Source organism: Anneissia japonica, unplaced genomic scaffold (assembly GCF_011630105.1).
Source record: "Anneissia japonica isolate Jap-2015-1 unplaced genomic scaffold, ASM1163010v1 scaffold284800_len683186_cov164, whole genome shotgun sequence".
Lineage (NCBI taxonomy): Eukaryota > Metazoa > Echinodermata > Crinoidea > Comatulida > Comatulidae > Anneissia > Anneissia japonica.
Window position 1 is genome coordinate 613,654 of NW_022711393.1, and position 21,719 is coordinate 635,372.

The 21,719-nt window shown below is 33.2% G+C and overlaps 1 protein-coding gene across 4 annotated transcripts in view; it reads right to left on the minus strand.

The window, feature by feature from the left end:
* Positions 1–21,719, minus strand: part of LOC117107457 (coiled-coil domain-containing protein 33-like) — a 34,033-nt gene that overhangs the window by 7,390 nt on the left and 4,924 nt on the right. For 3 of the 4 annotated variants that reach the window (XR_004445233.1, XM_033249154.1, XM_033249155.1), the window contains exons 6-14: positions 20,819–20,928; positions 19,854–20,041; positions 19,314–19,425; positions 18,223–18,352; positions 17,175–17,308; positions 16,798–16,869; positions 15,762–16,049; positions 1,606–1,778; positions 606–693 (exon numbers count right to left, since the gene is read on the minus strand). Coding sequence is in view for 3 of the 4 variants with exons in the window: in XM_033249154.1 (XP_033105045.1) it covers positions 606–693; positions 1,606–1,778; positions 15,762–16,049; positions 16,798–16,869; positions 17,175–17,308; positions 18,223–18,352; positions 19,314–19,425; positions 19,854–20,041; positions 20,819–20,928 (1,295 nt within the window). In the remaining variant the exon portion in view is untranslated. The remainder of the gene's footprint in view (positions 1–605; positions 694–1,605; positions 1,779–15,761; positions 16,050–16,797; positions 16,870–17,174; positions 17,309–18,222; positions 18,353–19,313; positions 19,426–19,853; positions 20,042–20,818; positions 20,929–21,719) is intronic. The other variant, XM_033249156.1, reaches the window with a different exon arrangement.

The window sequence follows — 21,719 nt, forward strand, 5'->3', positions numbered from 1 at the left end:
CAAACATAAAAAATGATTAAGTACAGTACTGTAGTATAAAAAATTGAGAAAAAAAGTAAATGTAATAAATTAAAGCAAGGCTCTGTAGGGGAAAAATGTTAATATGTTGTACAAGTGATTTTTCTAAGACACAAAAAGCATATTTTGACGAAAAACTCTTTAACCATGGAGGTATTATAGTGAACAATACCTCCATGCTTTAACGGTTAACGAGACACATATTTTTGAATATTTAAAAACTGAGGGAAAAAGGGGCATAACCACCTTTTCCCCCAGTTCTTAAATATTCAAAATATTAAATATTCAGGAATATGTTCGTGTATCACAAATACACACGTTTGCAAAAAGTTATAACACTGTTGATATACGGGAGCTTAGTATTACAATATCCAAGGGGCGGAGTTTGACGGAAATTTCCATTATTAATCTGCAATCACCTTCCAAACACCCAGAAAAAACAGTGTGATTAACATTGTAATTACTATTTATTAATATCATTTTTATTTATCATTAATATATCCATCATTATAATTATTATTAGAGTAGAAGTAAGTAATACTGTAATCATCATCATTTTCATCAGTATAATAGATGCACTAACAAACCTTCATGGCTGTTTTATAGTTGTCTAGCTCCCTCTGTTGATGATCTAGCAGAGTTATTGCGTATCGGTCTGGAGGTGTTTGACGAGACCTGTAGATTAGCAAATTTATTTAGATAAATTGACGGCTAACAAACATTATTGATCGATGCTAAAAATTAATGAGTATGGAGATTTCAATCTACATTTTGCACTCTTGCTGTGGAATGATATTATGAAAAGTGTTATCAAAGCAATTCTGTATTAGTATGGATGGTAATATTTCAAGTTTCATTGATAATTTTACATTAGCTTATTATAAACTTCTTAAGATGAAGACAAAATCGATAGAACAGCCTTCAAATTAATTGTTCAATTAATTCTTTCAGTAATAATTGGAAACATGCCTCCAATTTATGAGTACAAACAAAACCCAATGTTGATAAAGACCTGGAATGTTACAACAAAATGTACTTTATTTAATCTTAATGAAGTGTAGAGCCCTTTTAAAATGAAGGATTAACAGTCGTAATCACATGACACCGCCTCTTACAGCAGCACAATAGTTTCCACATCAGCAATGCATGTAAGGATGTAGTTACTGTGGGTGGGGCCACACCCACCCTTGAAGTTTTCCACCCATTGTAATGCTAATTTCATGGCCCTCCACCCACCTTCATATTAAATCCCTTGCTCATCCTTAAAAATCCACTCTATTTTTTCGGGCGTCTAGAAAACAAAAATTTCCTGGGGCATGCCCGGACCCCCTAGAGTGGCGTTAACTTGATCACTCTCACTTTCAGTCCCACCTTTTGGACATCTCCGGATCTGCCCCTGCCTTCAGCCAACTCTTTGCATGCACATACAACATGGTTACACTAGCATTAAGCAGAAACAGAATGGAAACTGCCAAATGAACTCTTGGTAAACTCTTTTTTAGAAAAGACCATTACATAATTCTAAAATAGCTTCTACATCAGCATGCAGACCATGGTTGTGCTTTCTTAACCCTTCTACAGTCTTACTTGGATTTAGGTTCACGAGGTGGATCATCGTTAAGGTCTTTAGGTGGTAATCTTGTTGGGATTAAGCCTGGATGGTCCTGGTACCTTTGATCCGGATCCAAAATGACCCGATGGGAGTCGGGAAGGAGATTTTGCACTGCATCCAGTGGTGGTAATTCATCCTCCTTCAAGACCTACAGACGAAACACAAAAAAAGTAAATATAAAAAAATGTAAGAATACTCTTGTTTACAGTATTAACAAGGAATGTAACCAGCAAAACACCAGAGTTTGTGAACATTCAGTTGTGCTTCCAAAACCTTTAAACATTTCATTTTTTCCACTTGTCTAGAAATTCATTTTTGAAAGATTTTTAGGGAGGGAAACACTAAAATGGTTTGAACAAAACAAAGTAAATGTAGAAGAAAATATAAACAAAATCTTATTATAATGAAAATAAAAAAGGGGAGTGTGTGAGGTAAAAATTTAGATGGAGAAAATAAGAATAAAATTTATTAATCGATATAAAAAAAGGAGGGGATAAAGTAAAAAGTGATTGAGCGCGATTTTAGGCCCTCACTCTATGTCCCCATAACACTGCTGTATAAGGAATGAGTTGTGGCGATGCAAACAGTTCAGTAGTTCAACAGAAAAATGCTTTATATCACGGGTGGACATAGAAATTGGTTGGATGGCCAAAGTGAATTTTTGATTTAACACCATAGGCCACACCCAAACTTTGTTGTTTTCAGTGGGTCTTCATGCACTGCTTTTATACCACTTCATGCCCAGTTTCAACATTACTTTTTACAGATAATCGGTGTTGGGCCGTAAAAAACAAGGTATTTTCGAGTCAAAAATGTTTGGTGGGCCACACACATAGGGTTTTTAATTCACTTTCACACGCCGCAAAAAAAATCCCTGTCGGGGCAGCAATTTGTCCACCTGTGCTTTATATTTACAGTAATTAAGAGGAAAAAATATATTCTTATCAGGAAATCAAGGAGGAAGCGGTCAGCAAGAAAATAATTAGTTCTGAACTTTAAAATCTTATTTCATTCACAGCAGCGGGTGTTCTAACAGGCTAGAAATCCTATTTTTATTTGAAATAATCATTATCATGAGCCATTGGTTTGTTGCGCCGCATAATGCTTCCATATAGTACACTTCTCCAACCTTTATAAATAATCATTATCACCTGCCTCTATTCAATACATTTCCTGACAAAGCACAGGAAATTATATCCAAGATCTATTACATCAAATTCACCCTCTAAAGATAATTTATATTCAAATAGAAAGCTCTATTATCTCTAACTACATACATTTGTTTAGTATTATTATAATTATCATATCATGTTTAGATGCTTGGAATATCTTTGATTTAATTTCTTTGTATTAAACTATATCAACCAAAGCAATTGCTGTGAGGGTGATCCATAATGATGTATATGATTACTTAGTGGCATTAAGACCCTAGCATTTCTAGTATTTATTTATTGAAAGTAAAGTTAAAGCCCCATTCTTGGCAAAACTTCAGTTGTTAAGAAAAATCTGATTTTTATATATGTTATAAAGATTTATAAATATGATACGAAATTCCTAGTTTAACTAAATTTAGACATTCCTACACATAAAAAAAAAGTAAAATAAGACTGAAATTTAATTTTTTTTGTGTTCCACACAAAAAATAAATAAATGCACATGAATTTTTTATGTTTGACTTTGCAATACGTCTGCGAAGAAATATAGTAAGCGCCGGAAACATTACCCTATCCAACACTGCTAGGCCTAGCCTTACCTTGATTTACGTTCTGTTATCACACATAAAAACGGCCAACATGATATTTTTTGTTGCTAGTATTGACGCTTGTGAAATATAATATTTCATAGGAATTATTTAAAATCTGTTAAAGAAATGATTCTGACCGAGATTTTGACAATTAAACAAACATATCTCGGGTCTAGTCGATCGAACGCAGTGTGAGAGATACGAAGTACAAAAACTAATTTCATTAGAGAGGATGCACTTTATTGACTGTATAAAGTATACATAAAAGTGAAAGCATTCCAGCGGATGCGATCTACAACCTCTGAATTTGCCTAGTAACGGAGAATTCATTGAGAAAATGGTAATCTCCTATGAGAAATAGTCTGTTTTTTTCATTTTTTTTTTATTCTTTTGTGTAAAACTAAAATTTATGCCCATATTTTTCCATTGGTTATAATAATTAGAGTAATGCATGCATTTTTTCTTTAAAAATTCTTTTATAGTGAAATTTTGCTGGGCTTGCAAATAACATTTTTTCTCCACAATGAAGATCCTTTTTGTTCCTGAAATTCGTTTAGTGTTAAAATCACCCCGCAGGAAATAAGGCCATATAAAATAAATTGTTAGTTTCACATTTGGATTTGAAATTATTTTTTGATGAGGATTTTTACTATTTGCTTTTTACTATCCTATATACTAATATTAAACAGGTTGGTAAATAGTAAAAATAGTTTCTTTTTTATTAAAGAAGTAAAATGAATCTTTGTAAACGTTCACTTATGTTTAGTTTATTAGGGTACATTGATTCAAGAAATTCTTTAATTGTTCACACTTAATATATGAATTTGAAGTAACTTTCTTCGGGTTCTAATTATTATTAACCTTGTTTTACGAAAGTAATTTTCAATTACAATTCGATTTTCACACGAACCTAAAAAAATCAAGCCAAGCGTCTACTAAATGGAAAATTATTGGACTGTGGAGGACAGGCAAATAACATTGGGAGTTGCAGTGATGACGTCACAATTGACTTGTAATTATCATTATCAAATTGTTTCAGGGAAAAAGGACAGTACAGAGTGTATGTCTGTTGGGGGAAAATACATGGATATATAATTTAATTGAAAAAACACCAGCATCATTGAATTTGCCCCTGTCATGTTCAAAATTCTATCATCAATCAATCGATCTTTATTTTCCATCATTAATAAAAATAATACAAAACAAATTAAGATGGAGGAAGTACGACAAAGGCAAGGCCTGACAAAGTGTTGTACATACTTTACAAAAAGACAATCATTTGCAATATAGAAATATTAAAGACATTAAATATAAATATATCATCAAAATAATCTTGAAGCATTCAAGATATGTTTGGAAGGAAAATTGTGAAAAAATATTTGGCTAAATAATCATATTATAGAAATGTATGCAGCAGGTAGATTCTCATTGTATCATATTTCCTTCCTCGGGGATTGTGTCCATTGAATTTGATCCAGGACTTAATTTATATTCTCCATAGTGACACATTCCTTTTTAATTTCAGTCAGTGGGAAGTTCACATACAGGTTCATATCATTTATAATATTCATAATCCAAAAAGGTAAGATTAAGGAATTAAAATCATTCTATATTAACAACACAATAAAAGAATGTGACAAAAAAAAAACACCAAGGTCATGGCTTAATTAGGCACAGGGTGGGAACAAAACAGACACAAAAAAAAAAACGTGATGCAAATGCAGAAGAAACTATTACAAATAATGACAATTCACCCACTCAGGCGAGTGTCTTGTGTTCCAGATAACACAGCTGCTGGTCAATGCCAGCTTGCTAATTTGCTTTTTATACTTTCTGCATCGCTTATTACTCAATTTTATATCATTTAATCGCGTTTCATTATCTTTAGAAAATACTTCCCTAGAACCCACCTCCAGGCAAAACAATGTGCATTTATAACCTTTATCTTTGATATAGTTGACGATGTCATATTTTCTGCTACAATTTATATTTATGTGCCTTGGTTATAATACAGTAAGTGTAAAAGAAATAGAAAATAGAATTGCATATATAGAAATGACACAAAGGTGTAGGTGACTGATTGAAATGATTACATTTACCGTAATTTCAATTTGAATTTTGCAGAAAATGATGCATCTCAAAAAATCCTGGTTCCTAAAGGAGGGGTTTTCCATCAACAGAGCGAGAGGTCCAGGGGACCATGGTGGGGTCAATGGTAAGAGCTCTTGTGGGATTTGGGAGATTCTAGCATGTAGGGCCTAAATGGTAAATTTCATCATTAATTTGATGCTTTTTAATCAAACAGGTGGGGGTAGTTTGGCTCGGCCAAACCACAGAAATTACTCTGTAACAGATCTGACATTACTTGCATTTGTTTTAAACCTAAATTTTAAAAAAATGGTAATAAATTTACGGAATGAAGAACAATAAATGAAAACAAACAAAAAGACAGTATATTTAACTGTACTGGTAGAATATCCAAACAATAAAATCACAAGGTCTGGGCTTCAAATCCAGATCAAAAAATATGTTTTTCTTAAAAATTATCATCTATATTATATAGTATAATAATGGTATTTATTCAATCAAAATTCATAAAAACACAAATAATAGCAGCCAAAAGGCTGAATTACGAATTACGTTAACATAAAAAAGGCTTAACTAACAATAGAATTAACCAAAAACAAAACCACTGCACCATTTTAAAAATAAAAGTATATTATATAACATTATTTGAATAAAACATTAAAATTGCAGAATAATTTAAATAAAAGTGAAACATTATTGAGTAAATTACATTATTATTATTAATTATAATCTATATCATTGAAAACATTTAATTGATAAATAAGTGAATAATTACATTAAAATTATTAACAATAAGTTAATAATTAAAAGAGAAACCCAACAATTATATATTAATTGTTGAGTCCCACTTCAACATTTTCTTATGGCTATTAGCAATAGATTACAAATTTCTCCACAAAATCCAAGCAAATTTATAACACTATCTCATTTCATTAATTCAATTTGTCCAATTTTGATAAATGTTCCAGATTCCAGGTAAACAATTTAATTACCAAATCTATCGTGATTTGTTACTTTAATTGACAGTTAACAGTTGGCATGGTGATAGTCAAACAGTTAAAACTAAATATCAATTTCAATTTTAATGCTCCTACGCAACAAAAATATACCTCAATATATTATGCAGGAAACTAATATACTAAGTGTAAGAAAGAGTAGAATCATTAAACAAAATAATAAATTAATGATCAATGTAAGGAGTAGTGCAGTACTGAGACTTGAAAAACTGTTAGCTTGAGTCTAATTAGCTTGATCAGGTGTGGACTACCCCACAGACACTCACCAGGAGTGGTGGAGATAGGTTGCATTTCGTACATTATTGCTCATGTATCCAATGACCAGGGGGCGATAGTGATCAATGAAACTGTGCTATTAAGAACTTAATATTATCGGTTTTCCCCACTGTGGAAACGCCTTGGTTTTTTTTTCTTTCTTTTTCTGCTATAGTTTTCTATTCCTTTTACTTTTTCTATCCTGTTTTCTTTGCCGGTTAACTCAATTTCATATAATTTCAGTGTTTTCCTGAAGCTGTTTTAGCAATCAATTTTACTAGTTTTTTTTATACAAAAGTGACTTGATCATGCATTTCAAAAATCAGGTCTCATTATCCCAATGAGAAAAGGCCTTTTATTCCTTCCAGAATGACATAGTACAGTCTGCCCTCCAATTCGAGACCACTCTGTGTATCTGAAATTTTTAGGTGGTCTCAGGGTTTGGTCTCAAATTAGAAACCTCTAAATAGAGACCACAGGCTTAAAGTGGTCTCCAAGCTGCATTATTGGAGGGTAACCAAACCTAAAACCTCTAAATGAAGACCGAAGATAAGAGTGGTCTCCAAAAGACAACATGGGACAACCATTTATTTGGTTGGATATCCACTTCTTTTCACATAAATGCAAATAACTACAGAGAAACACTCAGGTGACACTCTCCTTACAAATATTTGGATGATACCATTATGTCAGGTGTTCCATCTTGACCAGATTTCCCCAATATTTTCCCCCAATAACTGTTTTTGTTACTATAAAAACTAATTTTTTGCTTTTATTTATAAATATTTGCATATCTTTGATTTTAGAAAGGGGGTCGGGGGAAAGAGAAACATTTAGCAGGAGAATTTCCCCCTCCCCCTCCATTGGCTACAGGGCCGGGGAATAGTGCAGCAATTAAATGGCTGAAAAAGAAAATCAGAAACGTAGGACTGTATCAAATTAGGGATAAGCAGCAGATTCAAAGCACTTTTTGGCAATACGTGCTAAACACGTTATATCGTCATTGCGGACTTATAAAATCCGCATACTCCTTAATACAAAAAGAAAATGCATACTTTTGGAGTCCGTACCGAGCCAAAAAAAATCCGCAATGAAAATAATGAAAATATAACGTGTTGCTAACAGATTGTCGTAAAACATTTACTGAATATTTTATGATAGCCAGTGGCCTAAACTAAAAATACTTTTAAAAAAATAGCTTTTTCAAAGATAATACACATAAGAAACCTTTATTTATATGGATATATTTATGAAAATACATCTGTTATAATTTTGAAGTTTTTTTCAGACGAAAGAGCATTTATTGTTAAAAAAACTCGAATCTGTTTGATTTCATTTTTAAATATGGTCTTGAAGTGGAGGTCATTATGTCACTTGGTAATTCAATAAAGGTGGTCTCGGTCTTGAATTAGAGGGGTCTGATAATCAGAGGGTAAGCTCAGTGTTAAAAGATAGGTGGTCAGTTGGTACTTTGAAAAAGTGGTCTCAAATTGGAGGGCAGACTAACTCTATTATTTCTATTCTTATTTATCTTTATGATTCACATCTTCATGGAGAAGTCAAACAATCCTGTTTTATCAACACACGCAGAACAGTAAATTGATTCTTGTTTGAAACACTGAAAACAACTGATGCGATAAACACCTAGGTCTACTAAAGTCAGGGACAAACTATCAATGAATTCTGTGAAATACATGTCTTTATAAGGTTCAATGGGGTGTTGACTTTATAATCAGAACACAAACAATATCATCAAAGACTTACCTCTGACGAGTAAGGCCTATAGTAGGCAGTAGCCATAGCAAATTCCAATTGTATGTTTCCAAGAAGAAAAACTCAAATATATTTTACATATTTGTGTAAACTACTGCATAATGTGCAATGGCTCCATCAACCGAATAAATATACTAAATTGATGTATTTCACAGGTAAAATGCTAACTCTGATTTCAAAGTTCCTAGTAGGAAATGGTATGCTTCATGTAACCTGAATGGGGTGGATTAGGGGTCAAACGATATACCATTATGCTAATAGAAAAGGAAGTTTGGTGGTTGCCTAGTAACAAGTAGGATAGACTGATCCATTAGTGGTGTAGGGGTGTATACAAGTTGATATCAGTGATTTCAGGTAATTATTTTTTTAATCAAATTGTACACACTTGATAAGACCATCAGTAATTAGACTTTAGACAGCACTTAAATTGAGTAGACTACGATAATATGATAATCTTATTAATATACAGGCCTATGATATGATAGGCTATCATTCGCAGTTCTATTAAAATGATTGTGGAAACAGTGGTGGATCCAGGATAATTTTGATGGGATTGCAAACGGCAATTGAAAATTGAGAACAAAATCTGTGGTGGGCTGGTCCTATAGTCCAAGAAGAAAAGGGAAGGGTGTCACTTCACATATTGTGGGGTCGAACGAAGGTGATATACCTCTAGAAGCTCTGGCAACTTAGCCATTTTAATCCACAGTATTATCATAATGATGATAACACTAGCAGCATTCCTTCTTATAGCAATTAATTAATTACAGTATATACAATTCGATTTGTAATGTAAATACAATTGCTAATAAAAATAAATGAGACACTAGCATAATGCTATTGATTTTAACATCATGAATGTCAATGATTTAAAATCGCTTTATTAATAGCAAAAGGAAAAACATCACAAAAGACTAGGCCGTGTCACAAAATTTCAATAAAAACCGTGGAAAAACTTAAAAAGGAAAAAAATCAAGATGAAACAAGACCAAATAAATTAAATAAAATACATTAAATGGTTAACAGTGAATTTGTATTCAGATATAGAATGTATATTAATATTATTATTAAGAGAATAATGATAATGAACCTGTTTAGTACAATCATAACACAATTTATTCAATCCTACAAATCATGGCTATTCTTTTGAATGAAACTTCCTCCAAAATGTTTAGAATCTCAATAAAAAATTTAAAAACAATAAATAATAACCACTACTTATCAAATAAAATTATAAAAAATAAAATAAATATACCATGGCATTTATTGTTGAGAAGGGTTCTTGAGGAGTCGTTTATTCGAGGGAGGCGTTTATTCAAGGGAGGCAAAATCGAGCACATAATTACCGTCAAATGTGTTACTGCGTGATCATGAAGACTTACTGCCCCCTACCAGGTGAGAAAAAAAGTAATTTTACTGGAGTAGAACATTAATAGAATGTGTTGAGAATGATGTTACTTCCATCTGATTTGTTAAAAGTCATTTAGGGTGGGGGGGGGGTGTGTTTATAATGGAGAAAAAAAAAAATGCCTCTTGGCATTTTTCGAGGGAGGTGTTTATTCCAAATGAGGCTCTACAGAGGGTTTATTCGAGAGGGTATTTATTCAAAATGGGATGTATATTCAAATAAATACAGTACAATAATAATATTATTTAAAACGACGCTTCCAAAACTCTCTTGCGGTGGGTTTGTAAAAGTAACATAGACACAATACAATATAAAACGAGACATTAAATACAATAAAACGTTTAAAAATTACACAAATGTTGGGAATTTACACAGTTCATCACCTAAACACCTGTTAAAAGTTTAGTGAGGATCTGTCTTTAAAATATTAAAAACGATAGATAAAGACACTAGCATTTTATAGTCAAGATTTAAATGTTAAATTCTAAAAATAATTTTCCAATGGGCTATCCTTCATAGTAATTGACTATCACAATATAGCAGGGTCAGTTCATGCTTGGACATCATTAATAAGTGCAAAGGATAAGATATTGGAAACTTGAATTAATAATAACCCATGATCAATATCAATATTTGGCATCGTGAACAAACTCAAAATCGTACGGTTACAAGATGGAACGCAACAATGGCTTATCCAACCTGATTGCATCTTACTTTCTAGAAAAATCAATAATTGTTGATAGTTGTGTTAAGCTCAAATCAACAAGACTGATAGTAGTACAATTAGGTTATTTGAACTGTGTTAATAGAGGATAATTATGTGAGCAATATTGTAAATGAACATAAACCCATCGATTCATCGTCTCTGGTGCAACATACCAGTACTCCCTCTATCTAAGAAAAGCCGAGTGAGAGTTAAAATGTAATGAATTTCCATAGAAAAGTAATGATGATTATAATGCATAAATCTTAGCCACTCAAAAATATCAGATATCGATAGCCAGGGAACAGGGTACCGTAAATGTTTAAATAAGCGCTGCTCTCGAAAAAGCACCGCTCCAAACCTGACTTTTTTAGCTACAGGGTAAGCGCCGCTCTCGAATAAGCGCTGCAGTGCTTATTCAAGAGTATACAGTATTACCCTGTGTATAATGAAACACTTTGAGAAACAGTGTTTCAAATACAATGTATACCATGTTAAAATGAATAAATAACACAATAAAGACACAAGCATTTCTTTGTAAACTTTGTTTACGATGACGTAGGACTTATGATAGGCCCACTGAACTATGGGAATACGTGAGATAGGTAACATGGGAACGGGCATGGAAAGCCTCCAAAAATGATATAAGCACCGCATTGCTTATTCGAGCATTTACGGTAGTTAGCATTGATCCTGTACATCTTGTATTATGAGGGAATAAGCTGAAAAAAATCACTTGGTGCTCACCAAGTTTTATTTATGTTTTAGTTTAGCTGAATTGTACGTGGCACTGTTTGGGACCATTGCTATTTATGTCTTCAAATAGGCATTCTGTTGTTACAGATATAATTATGTACCACAGAATTATTAATGTGTTCAAAACTTTTCTGTGTTTACAGAAATAATTATGTACCACAGAATTATTACTGTAAAATTATTATGTGTACAGAAATAATGCTTATTTAAAGACATAAATAGCAATGTCCCAAACGGTGCCCAGTAAATTGAAGTTTGTCAACTATTTACAGTTGGCCCTCATCCAAAAAACAACAAATCAGGCACCACTAATCTAGGTGAAATGTTAAACATGTGCTTGTGCGTGAATTTTTCTTAAACTTGCTTTCTACTTCAAGTAGGTAGTCAAAGACAACCACTTGTTTCTGCTGATCTCAGAAGAGTTAAGAACTTTATTCTTATTATCTGTGTTGCTCCCAGGGGTACACCAGGATTTCCCAACCAGGTGGGGGGGGGGGGAGGAAGGACCTACTACGTAAAAAATACATATAATATTTTTTTCTCCCCAAAGAATTGTGCTTTTTCTCCCCGATGGGGGCCAGCTCTCCCCGACGGGGGCCCCTGGACACCCTGCTGGCGCCTCCCCTGATTGCTCCGCCTCACCTAGGAGTATAAATGAGTACCTTGAGAAGGCTTGAGTGCATGTGATCAGTGATATAAATTTCATGCAGCAAACTGTAATAATGTGGATAAGCACTTTGAGACTTGTGTGTATGTGTAGAGCACTATATAAAAACGTGTATTATTATTATTTTGTCATTACTTCTATAATTATTATATTTTCAGGTCATGAGAGCTTCATCAAGCACTGATCAATTGTCTCCCAAGTTGTCAACTGTGAATTACTCTCAATGATTATCTATACAAATATGGTTGAGATATAAAAATAGCTCCCTCCTTAGATTACATTCTAGGTTGAAGACAATGGAATCATCTATGGTGGTCTATAAATATGTCACACATTGGAAATTACTATACACAAAAATATAAATGGCTATCTGAAAATATGATAGTGTTAAAATTACATACTATGATAGCACCTGACTGAAAATAAACAACAGAATTTACACTGTATAATGTACTGTATTGGGAATGATTGATATTGTATAAGAATTTCATACACAGCACTGTAGTAAAATTTTCTGAAATTTATGGATGTGCAAAGTTAGACATGTGGATGAGTATGATCTAACATTATGAGTTTTTAGTAAGAAAGTGGCTTAAATTTTAGAGAAATAGTATGGAGTTCAGTTTGTGAACCTTACCTGTATTTCATTTTGTTAGACAAGACTTTTTTTTATACATTTTTAAATGCAAACTTATTTTTTTAAAGATTGTCAAAGAAGGCCGGAAAGAAAAAAAAAATCTTGCTTTCCTATTTATCAAACAGTTTTGCCAAAAACATCCAGAAGGAGGAGGAAATAAAAATAAAATTTTATTGGTGAATTAAACCGTGTAGTAATGGGATGGTTATTAAATACAGTAATGGAGAAGAAATATACATATCTTTTTTTTGGAGATTTCAAGGCGGCGGTAGTGTAACAAAAACAAAGAAATACATTTTTTTCCCCGAAATTTCCATTCTTTCCTGGCAGTGGGTGCGCTAATTGGCCAAAAATAAAATTTTTATTTTTATTCTGAATCAACATTATTGGTGGGCAGTAGGTTCGCTAAACAAGGTATATATAAGTCTTGCCCTAGTCTTCTAGCATACAGTTGGAATTCGGGTTGAATGGTAGTAGAGCTATTTAATTAATTGACATGTAAAATAAGAAAAGCTCAATCTTACAAGAAGATTCTTTTTTATATTATATTCCCAGTTAGGAAACTTCCTACTTGCACATCGTCTTGTACCTTTGAATTTTACTGTATAAACACAGTCAGCAGGGGTGGGTACAAACACACCATTTTGGAAAGCAAAAAAAAAAAAAAAAAAAAAAAAAAAAAAATTAAAAAAATTAATTAAAATTAAAAAAAGAAATTACTGATCGTCCTAAATGCCTCAGAGGTTACTTTCAGGCATCTAGAAAAGAAAAATGGGGGGTTTTCACCAACCCCCAGGGTAGTGTTATCTCGATCGGCCCCACTTTTGGCTCCCCCTTTTGGCCAACTCTGGATCCGCCCGCTGGTCAGGGGTCCCAAGTCTTCCGTATGTCACAAAAGTTTCTCGGAAGTCGGAAATACTTCCCGCAAGCAAGCAAGAATCTCCAGGTGTCAATGGGTTAGATGTTAAGAAAGCTCATTTAAACAGATCTCCCAGATCTGGATTCTTCCAACTAAGGACCCCTGCACAGTTCAAAGTTATTTGTATTCACTGACTCAACTTGCTGTTCATAATACATTTTACACAGTTGGCTATTATGTTCTTGACAAGGTGAAGTGAAGCCTTATCCCCGTATCCTGAGTATAATCCATGTAAATGCTTTAAATTTCACTGTGACTTAATAGATAATTCCTCATTCTTGTAGAGGCATATGTGGCAAAGACAAGCCAAACGAGTCACTCGTCACAAATTGTGTTTCAGAGATAATGGCCAAAATAAGATGGAATGTCAACATTTTCAAAATCTATTTTATTGCACTAAACTAACCCGAAATTGTAAAAATTGAAGGCTGAGTTCTCAAATATTGTTCTTTAAACAGCTGTATGTTTAAACTCCTGTAACTTTATGAAGAAATGTTGAATTTAAATGATTCTTTTAGCATTTTATTTTTGTGGAGTGACTGGTTTGGCTTGTCTGTGCCACATATGTGGGCCAGCAGAATGATTTAATTAATTGACATGTAAATTAAGAAAAGTTCAATCTTACAAGAAGATTCTTTTTTATATTATATTCCCAGTTAGGAAACTTCCTACTTGTGCATTGTCTTGTACCTTTGAATTTTACTGTATAAACACAGTCAGGGGTGGGTACCAGCTCACACCTTTTTGGAAAGCAAAAAAAAAAAAAGAAAGAAAAAGAAATAACTGATCGTCCAAAATGCCTCAGAGGTTACTTTCGGGCATCTAGAAAACAAAAATGGGGAGTTTCCACCAACCCCCAGGGTAGTGTTATCTCGATCGGCCCCACTTTTGGACAACTCTGGATCCGCCCCCAGGTCAGGGGTCCCAAGTCTTCCGTATGTCACAAAAATTTTCTCGGAAGTCGGAAATGCTTCCCGCAAGCAAGCAAGAATCTCCAGGTGTCAATGGGTTAGATGTTAAGAAAGCTCATTTAAACAGATCTCCCAGATCTGGATTCTTCCAACTAAGGACCCCTGCACAGTTCAAAGTTATTTGTATTCACTGACTCAACTTGCTGTTCATAATACATTTTACACAGTTGGCTATTATGATCTTGACAAGGTGAAGTGAAGCCTTATCCCCGTATCCTGAGTATAATCCATGTAAATGCTTTAAATTTCATTGTGACTTAATAGATAATTCCTCATTCTTGTAGAAGATGTGGCAAAGACAAGCCAAATGAGTCACTTGTCACAAATTGTGTTTCAGAGATAATGGCCAAAATAAGATGGAATGTCAACATTTTCAAAATCTATTTTATTGCACTAAACTAACCCGAAATTGTAAAAATTGAAGGCTGAGTTCTCAAATATTGTTCTTTAAACAGTTGTATGTTTAAACTCCTGTAACTTTAAGAAGAAATGTTGAATTTAAATGATTCTTTTAGCATTTTATTTTTGTGGAGTGACTGGTTTGGCTTGTCTGTTTCACATATGTGGGCCTGCAGAATGGCTTTGGGCAAATCAATCAAATCCATTCTTGTAGCTATTCCACTAAATTACGACAGATTAGTTGAAGCATTTTTACTGGTAAATTTGTCCATAAAAACTCAGCAAAGCTCAGCACTGAGATATTTGAGTGGGGTTTAAGTACATGAAGAAAAACATTACATACAGCCAGCCATGATTTAGATTTAACTGTCTTTAGCAAATCTTTCATTTACACTGTTCTATCTTCCAATATTTGTAGAGTAAATATAAAGCACATGTAGGCAAAGTGCGGCCCAAAGACCACATACGGCCCGGCAGTGATCTTGTTGCTGCCTGTGACAATAAATAAAAAACCCTATGTGTGTGGCCTGACATCTTTGGCTAGAAAGTCCCTTCATCTGTAAAAAGTAATATTAGATTTGAGCTAAAGTGGTATAAAGCAGTCCATGAAGGTTATTGAAGCACACTGGAAACATCAAAGTTTAGGAGTGGCCCTCAGTGTTCAAAAATTGACTTTGGCCCTCCGACACATTTTTATGCACAATCCTGATATATACTGCCAAAATAAGTGTGTGCATTACCAAGATATATATAAAAAAAACAGTATGAAGATAATTATGAAGGTAGTGAACTTACCAATTTATATGCTCTTGGTTTTGGTGAGTGTACCACTGGGTTGTGGTATAGTGGTATGGGTGGCGGTGTTTCTCCATCTCTGAAAGGTATTTTCTTTTGAACTGGTGTTTTGGTTGGTAATGGAATTCTTGGTGATGATTCTTTCTTTGGTGGAGGTGATGGTGTTGGGCTTGGTAATGGTGTTGGGCTTGGTGATGGAGGAGGTGGAAGTCGCTCAGCCTCCATCGAAAAATGCTCGAGTTTAGGCAGATCATCAACGTAACTAGCATTAAGTAGTGAACTGGGATGCTGGGAATTTAAACAAATTATAATTGCTATTATAAGTCAATCGTGATGTCATCACTGAAACTCCCAATGTTATTTGCATATATGGCACAGCACAATATGGCTTGATTTTTTTTTAGGTTCGTGTGCAAAAGACCAATCTATCTTGTACATACCGTGCACCACAATGAATTCTAGGCTAGTGTTTTCACACTAGGACTATTGGCATTTGTTTAAATTATTGTTAAAAATAACAACTCTTGCAATACTTTTAAATAATAAATTTACGTACTGATTATTTTTCAAATCATCTAACCAATTTACATGATTGTTTATGCAGTTTTTAAAAGTGCAAGCAAAGTTATTCGCGTTGTTAGTGACCGATGTCACTATAACAACGCGACTTCACTCGTGCTTTTGTAAACTGCATAAACAGTCGCGTCGAGTGGTTAGATGATTTGAAAAAAAATTCTTACATTAAATTTAAATTTAATATTGAAACTATTGCAAGAATCGTTATTCTAAACAATAATTTAAATAAATGCCAAAAGAAACTTGTCTAAGCAGATACGTCACTTAAGCCCTCCAACATGGCGTCTGTGGCCTCACTTTTCTCTGTACAAGGATTGGCTGATGAGGAATCCGGCTATTATAGTAGAGATCAGTGACTGCAGAGGCCAGGGGCCTGTTTACAGGTTAACAGGGCATTTTGAGAGACATGGAATGATTGAGTGAATAAATGAATGATATAAGAGCAATTCAAAAATGTTACCTCTTCTGAAATTAGACGAAGAACAAGGTTGATAGCTGGAATATGGTCGTTCTCAGTATGTAAACTTGTCCCCTATAAAAAGTAAAAAAAATTATAATAAATAGTTTAATAATATTTATCAATTATAACTGTTATAAATCTAGGCAACAAAATGTAACATAAATACTGAAACTAAATTTGAATAAAATGCAAATTTAATATATTTTAAAAAGAGAATGTATATTTACTATTTATTAATTCCAGTATAAAAATGCTCAAAATACAATTCAAGATTGAAGTGAAAAGCTTACAATGGAATCAGTAGAGTAAAAATACAGAAATATAAAACCATTAAGTACATTCCTAACATCTGTGTGAAAACTACCAAATTTACTTACTTTTAAGGACAAGTTCTCAACACGAATACCTTTTCTACCACGCTCTGATTTTAATGCATTGTACACATGTTTGTTAAGAAGCATAGTTGAATATCCAAGACTTTTATCCAGGTACCATTTACTGCTTTCAAATGCTTCAGAAAAAGTAGTAAAAAAGAATGGATGATTTTAATAATAATGATAACAATCATTTTTATTCATTTACTGTATACTTTAAATTAGTTATGACTGATACAAATGTACTTAACATCAATTCAAAGGGTACATTACAAACAAAAAAAGATAACGAATTACAAATGTCTGTAATATTAATATAGGCTCTTACACTCTGTTACAGAAAAAATGTATAGTTTATTATTAGGAGAGGCGATGGTAGCTTGCTGGTAAAGGGCCAAAGATATGCCACACAGCGAAATTAATCACTTAATTGAAAATGGAAATCCTTTACCATGACAAATATAAACAGAAAATGCTCTTCACAGACTAAGTTTCATTGAGGCTTACTTAGTGTGGAGATATAAGTGGCAAAGACAGGCCAAACCAGTCACTCGTCGCAAATCCTGTTTCGGCGATAATGGCCAAAACATGCTGGAATGTCAAAATTTTGGAAATCTATTTTATTGCACTAAACTAACCTTTATATATATATATATATATATCATGCTATGCTGCTATTTTTCCCATTTTCAATGTTGAAACAATTTTTTTTTAATGATATACTGATGGTTTCTGCCTAAGAAATGCCCAAAATCATAAACTTTGAAGGCTGACTTCTCAAATATTGTTCCTTAAACAGCTGTATGTATAAACTCCTCTACATTCATAAGGAAATGTCGTATTTAAATGATTCTTTTACCATTTTATAGCTCTTATTTTACTGTATAACCCTTTATTAATGAATAAAAATCAATTTTGCGGCGAGTGAAAGTTGCTGTCAATAGACAAAACTTCAACCTAGAACAATGGGATTTGAAGGCAAGAATCTTAACCACCAAGGTACAGCTCCACTCGTGTTTAGTTCAAGCGACCTGCGAGTTTCATTTCTCACCTGTAATTGTGCTATAGTATTCAACAATCAGAGCAGACGTGGCAGTAAAGGTTGACGCCATCAGGCGAGGCTCACAGAATAACAACTGCTGCTCCCAACTCGACCCGGTTTGTGCCAGTGGAAGAGAAATCTAAAATTAAGTAACACAATTTAAAAAAAAAATTTTTATGGAGGGGATACACTACATAGTTAATGCTGTACAATAATCTCTCGGAAATCAAGAAATCTCACATATTCCTGATGGTTTATCTCATATTCTATTGTCATTTGTTTGTAATTTTTCAAAAAATAATTAGTTTGGTGTTCATTCACAATATAATGTTGCTGTTTTTGCAAACTGTTCATTAGTAAAGCTATTAAAACGTAATCCTAGCGCCAGTAGCCCATGTTTACAAAATATTCTTAAATTGATAGCAGTCTACAATCATAAATTTATGACACACCAGCATTTGACTAGAACTAGAACTTTGGAAGGGGAGTGTGTCTGACAAAATTATCTTTAAATTGTACTTTTGGACTTGAGAACAATGGCTTGTAGTAAAATCATAAAAAAACTAAAGAAAAAAAAAGCAGCACTGATCAACAAAAGTTGATTCATAATGCAAATACTTCTTATAATAATATTCATATTATATTTCAATCAACTAAACAGTGAATTAGTTGACAAACCACTTGGGTATGAAATCAAACAACCCCAGCAGGCATGAGTGAACGCACTTGCTTGACGCCCAGGACACATGTTTTCTTTTACAATCGGGGATCAACAAAAGTAACAAGTGATCAGGTAACAGATTGACGCAATGACCACCAGTAGGTAGCTTGTGATTTGGTCGACGATGCGACGCTATAACAGAATCACTCATGCGTGACTGTCTAACCGGGCGTCCTACATTCTCTGCATATGTAGATTTGGCCAAATTGCATCCCAGAATCCACAAGATGAGGAGAACTTAACGTTCTCGCATGTGCAGGTTACTTTTAGTGATATTCCGCTCTATGGCCTACCGTCGTCGTGCAATCGAAAGCTTCCTAATACAACATAGATAACAGATTGACGCAATGATCACCATTGAATGTAATGTACAACCTACCTGTGGATTACTATGCTTTAAGTTGGCTGCTGTGAAGTCAAGTTCTCGAACCGGACAGTGCACAGGACGGGGATGAAGCTCATTAATATATTTACGTGTCTCTATTTCCTTCCTGTTGAATATGAATATAATACAAAATATAATACAAGATCTCGTAATCTTCGATAATACTCCGATGAGGGTAGTATAGTAAGATAGAATTCTTTAAATAATTAGAATATTCATTTGTACAAAATTAAAATGTCTTCAAATTGAAAAAAAATTACAATGTCTTCAAATTGAAAAAAAATTAATGTCTTATAATAAAAAAAAAAATAAAAAATTGAATACCAAGACGCGCTTCGAACTCACGAACTTTGGTTCCTTAGAACACAATGTTAACCGACCGCGCCATGCGACATGTCCTATTTGTGGTAATGGCAGTAATGTAAAAAAAGAATCTATTAATAAATTGTTATTTTGTTTTTTTTGTCAAACAAAATATGATAGTTTTGAAAGGGCTTAGATAGCAAATTCTGCCTGAAATAAAGAATTATTTACCTTAAAACATAATAATCTGGAACTATTCTTATAACAGCCATCAAGGGATCAGAAACATTTGATATTTTACGAGCCAAAGAGCAAAGAGTGATTTCAACACCGCTGTATGTTAGAGCATCAAGCAGCTGGAGACGACAAGTTCGGTGTAGGATAGAAGCATACAAATGTGTTTCAAATCCAACGCCCTCCTGAAAGTATCAAATAAAAGTGTTATATTTTCAATCAATTTTTTAATTAATTGATTTACTCTCATATAAAATTTTAAATTATATTTTTATTTTAACAGGCATAAATTTGCTTCTTTCAGAGTAGGCTTACAGTGTTGGCTAGCTTTTTCATTTTTCATTATGTTATGTTGTATATGTGAGCTGATGCAAAGATGCAATAAATGATATGTTAACATAAGTAATGATTTGAACTTACGACCTTTCAATCATATAAGCCCAAAAGTTTGCCGATTTGCTTCCTGATACAAAAACGACTAAACGTATTTGTTATTTATTTGTTCATTTATTCAGATATGAAGTTTTTTTTTTCCTCAGGTCATGCTGCTGTAGCTAGCAGAGAAGCATGCAACACCGCCATGTATAAATGTGACACTCATGATGTGCCCATATATAGTCATGATGTGCCCATATAGTCATGATGTGACTATATATAGTCAGATGTGCCCATATATATTCATGATGTGCCCATATATAGTCATGATGTGACCGTATATAGTCATGATGTGACCATATATAGTCAGATGTGTCCATATATATTCATGATGTGCCTATATATAGTCATGATGTGCCCATATATAGTCACGATGTTTTTTTTTTAACTTGGGGTGGTCTCAAGTAAATGTGACACTCCTTGCTCAAGCACATATCAGAAATTCACAGCAAAGGACTGAAACCCCAAACTTAAAGTTGATAAACTTAATCATACCCATTCCACCCCTCAAAATAACTTCTACATACCTGAATAAGGTCCAGGTGATACTGATGGAATGGCTTCAGGTAAACAACAGGTATTTGATACCTTATTAGAGTGCTTTGACTTGTGAGATCATTCACCAACAAAACAACTTCTAAAGAAAAAAAAAACACCGACATTAAGTTTTAAATAAATTTGGTTTAAATTTTTTTTTTTTTTTTTTATTCAACTTTATTTAGAGAGGGTAACCCTTCCAACTGGGACCTGATATTCGGGGGCCCCTCTATTAAAGGGTACCATAATTACAATCAAACAACATTACAACATGAAATTACATAATATAAATAGTTACATATATGGCAGAAAAATGATTATATTTCTATTAAAATTGATATTTATAATAAAAATGAGTTTAAATATTGTACATAAGATTTTTAATGTCTGTAATTAACTTGATATTTAATATTTTTAAATAATTTTTAATATTTTTTATTAGCTTGGATTTTGTATATGAAATCTTTCATAATTGTCCATAATTATAAATTGATATTTTATATGTACAGTTTTTTCCCCGTAATGATGTTATTGTTTTGTCATGATGTTTTGTTTTTTTCTTTTAAATATCTGCAGTAAAGTATTTTATTGTATATTGGACAATTAAATGTGTGGATAACAGCGCATTCATTGTCAAATTATGTACAAAATGCTAAAAACAGTTATACAGCAGACATAATTCATATTCCATGCTTATATTAAGTAAATGGTACCAAATGAAACAAACACTAAAAAGTATATAAAAAGGATGATCTTAATGCCCTGTCCAGGCTATCAAATCTTATTTGACAAAACTATGTGACATGCCTAAATATGGTCATGATGACATCACATCATGACCATATATAGGCACATCATGACTATATATGGGCACATCATGACTATATAAGA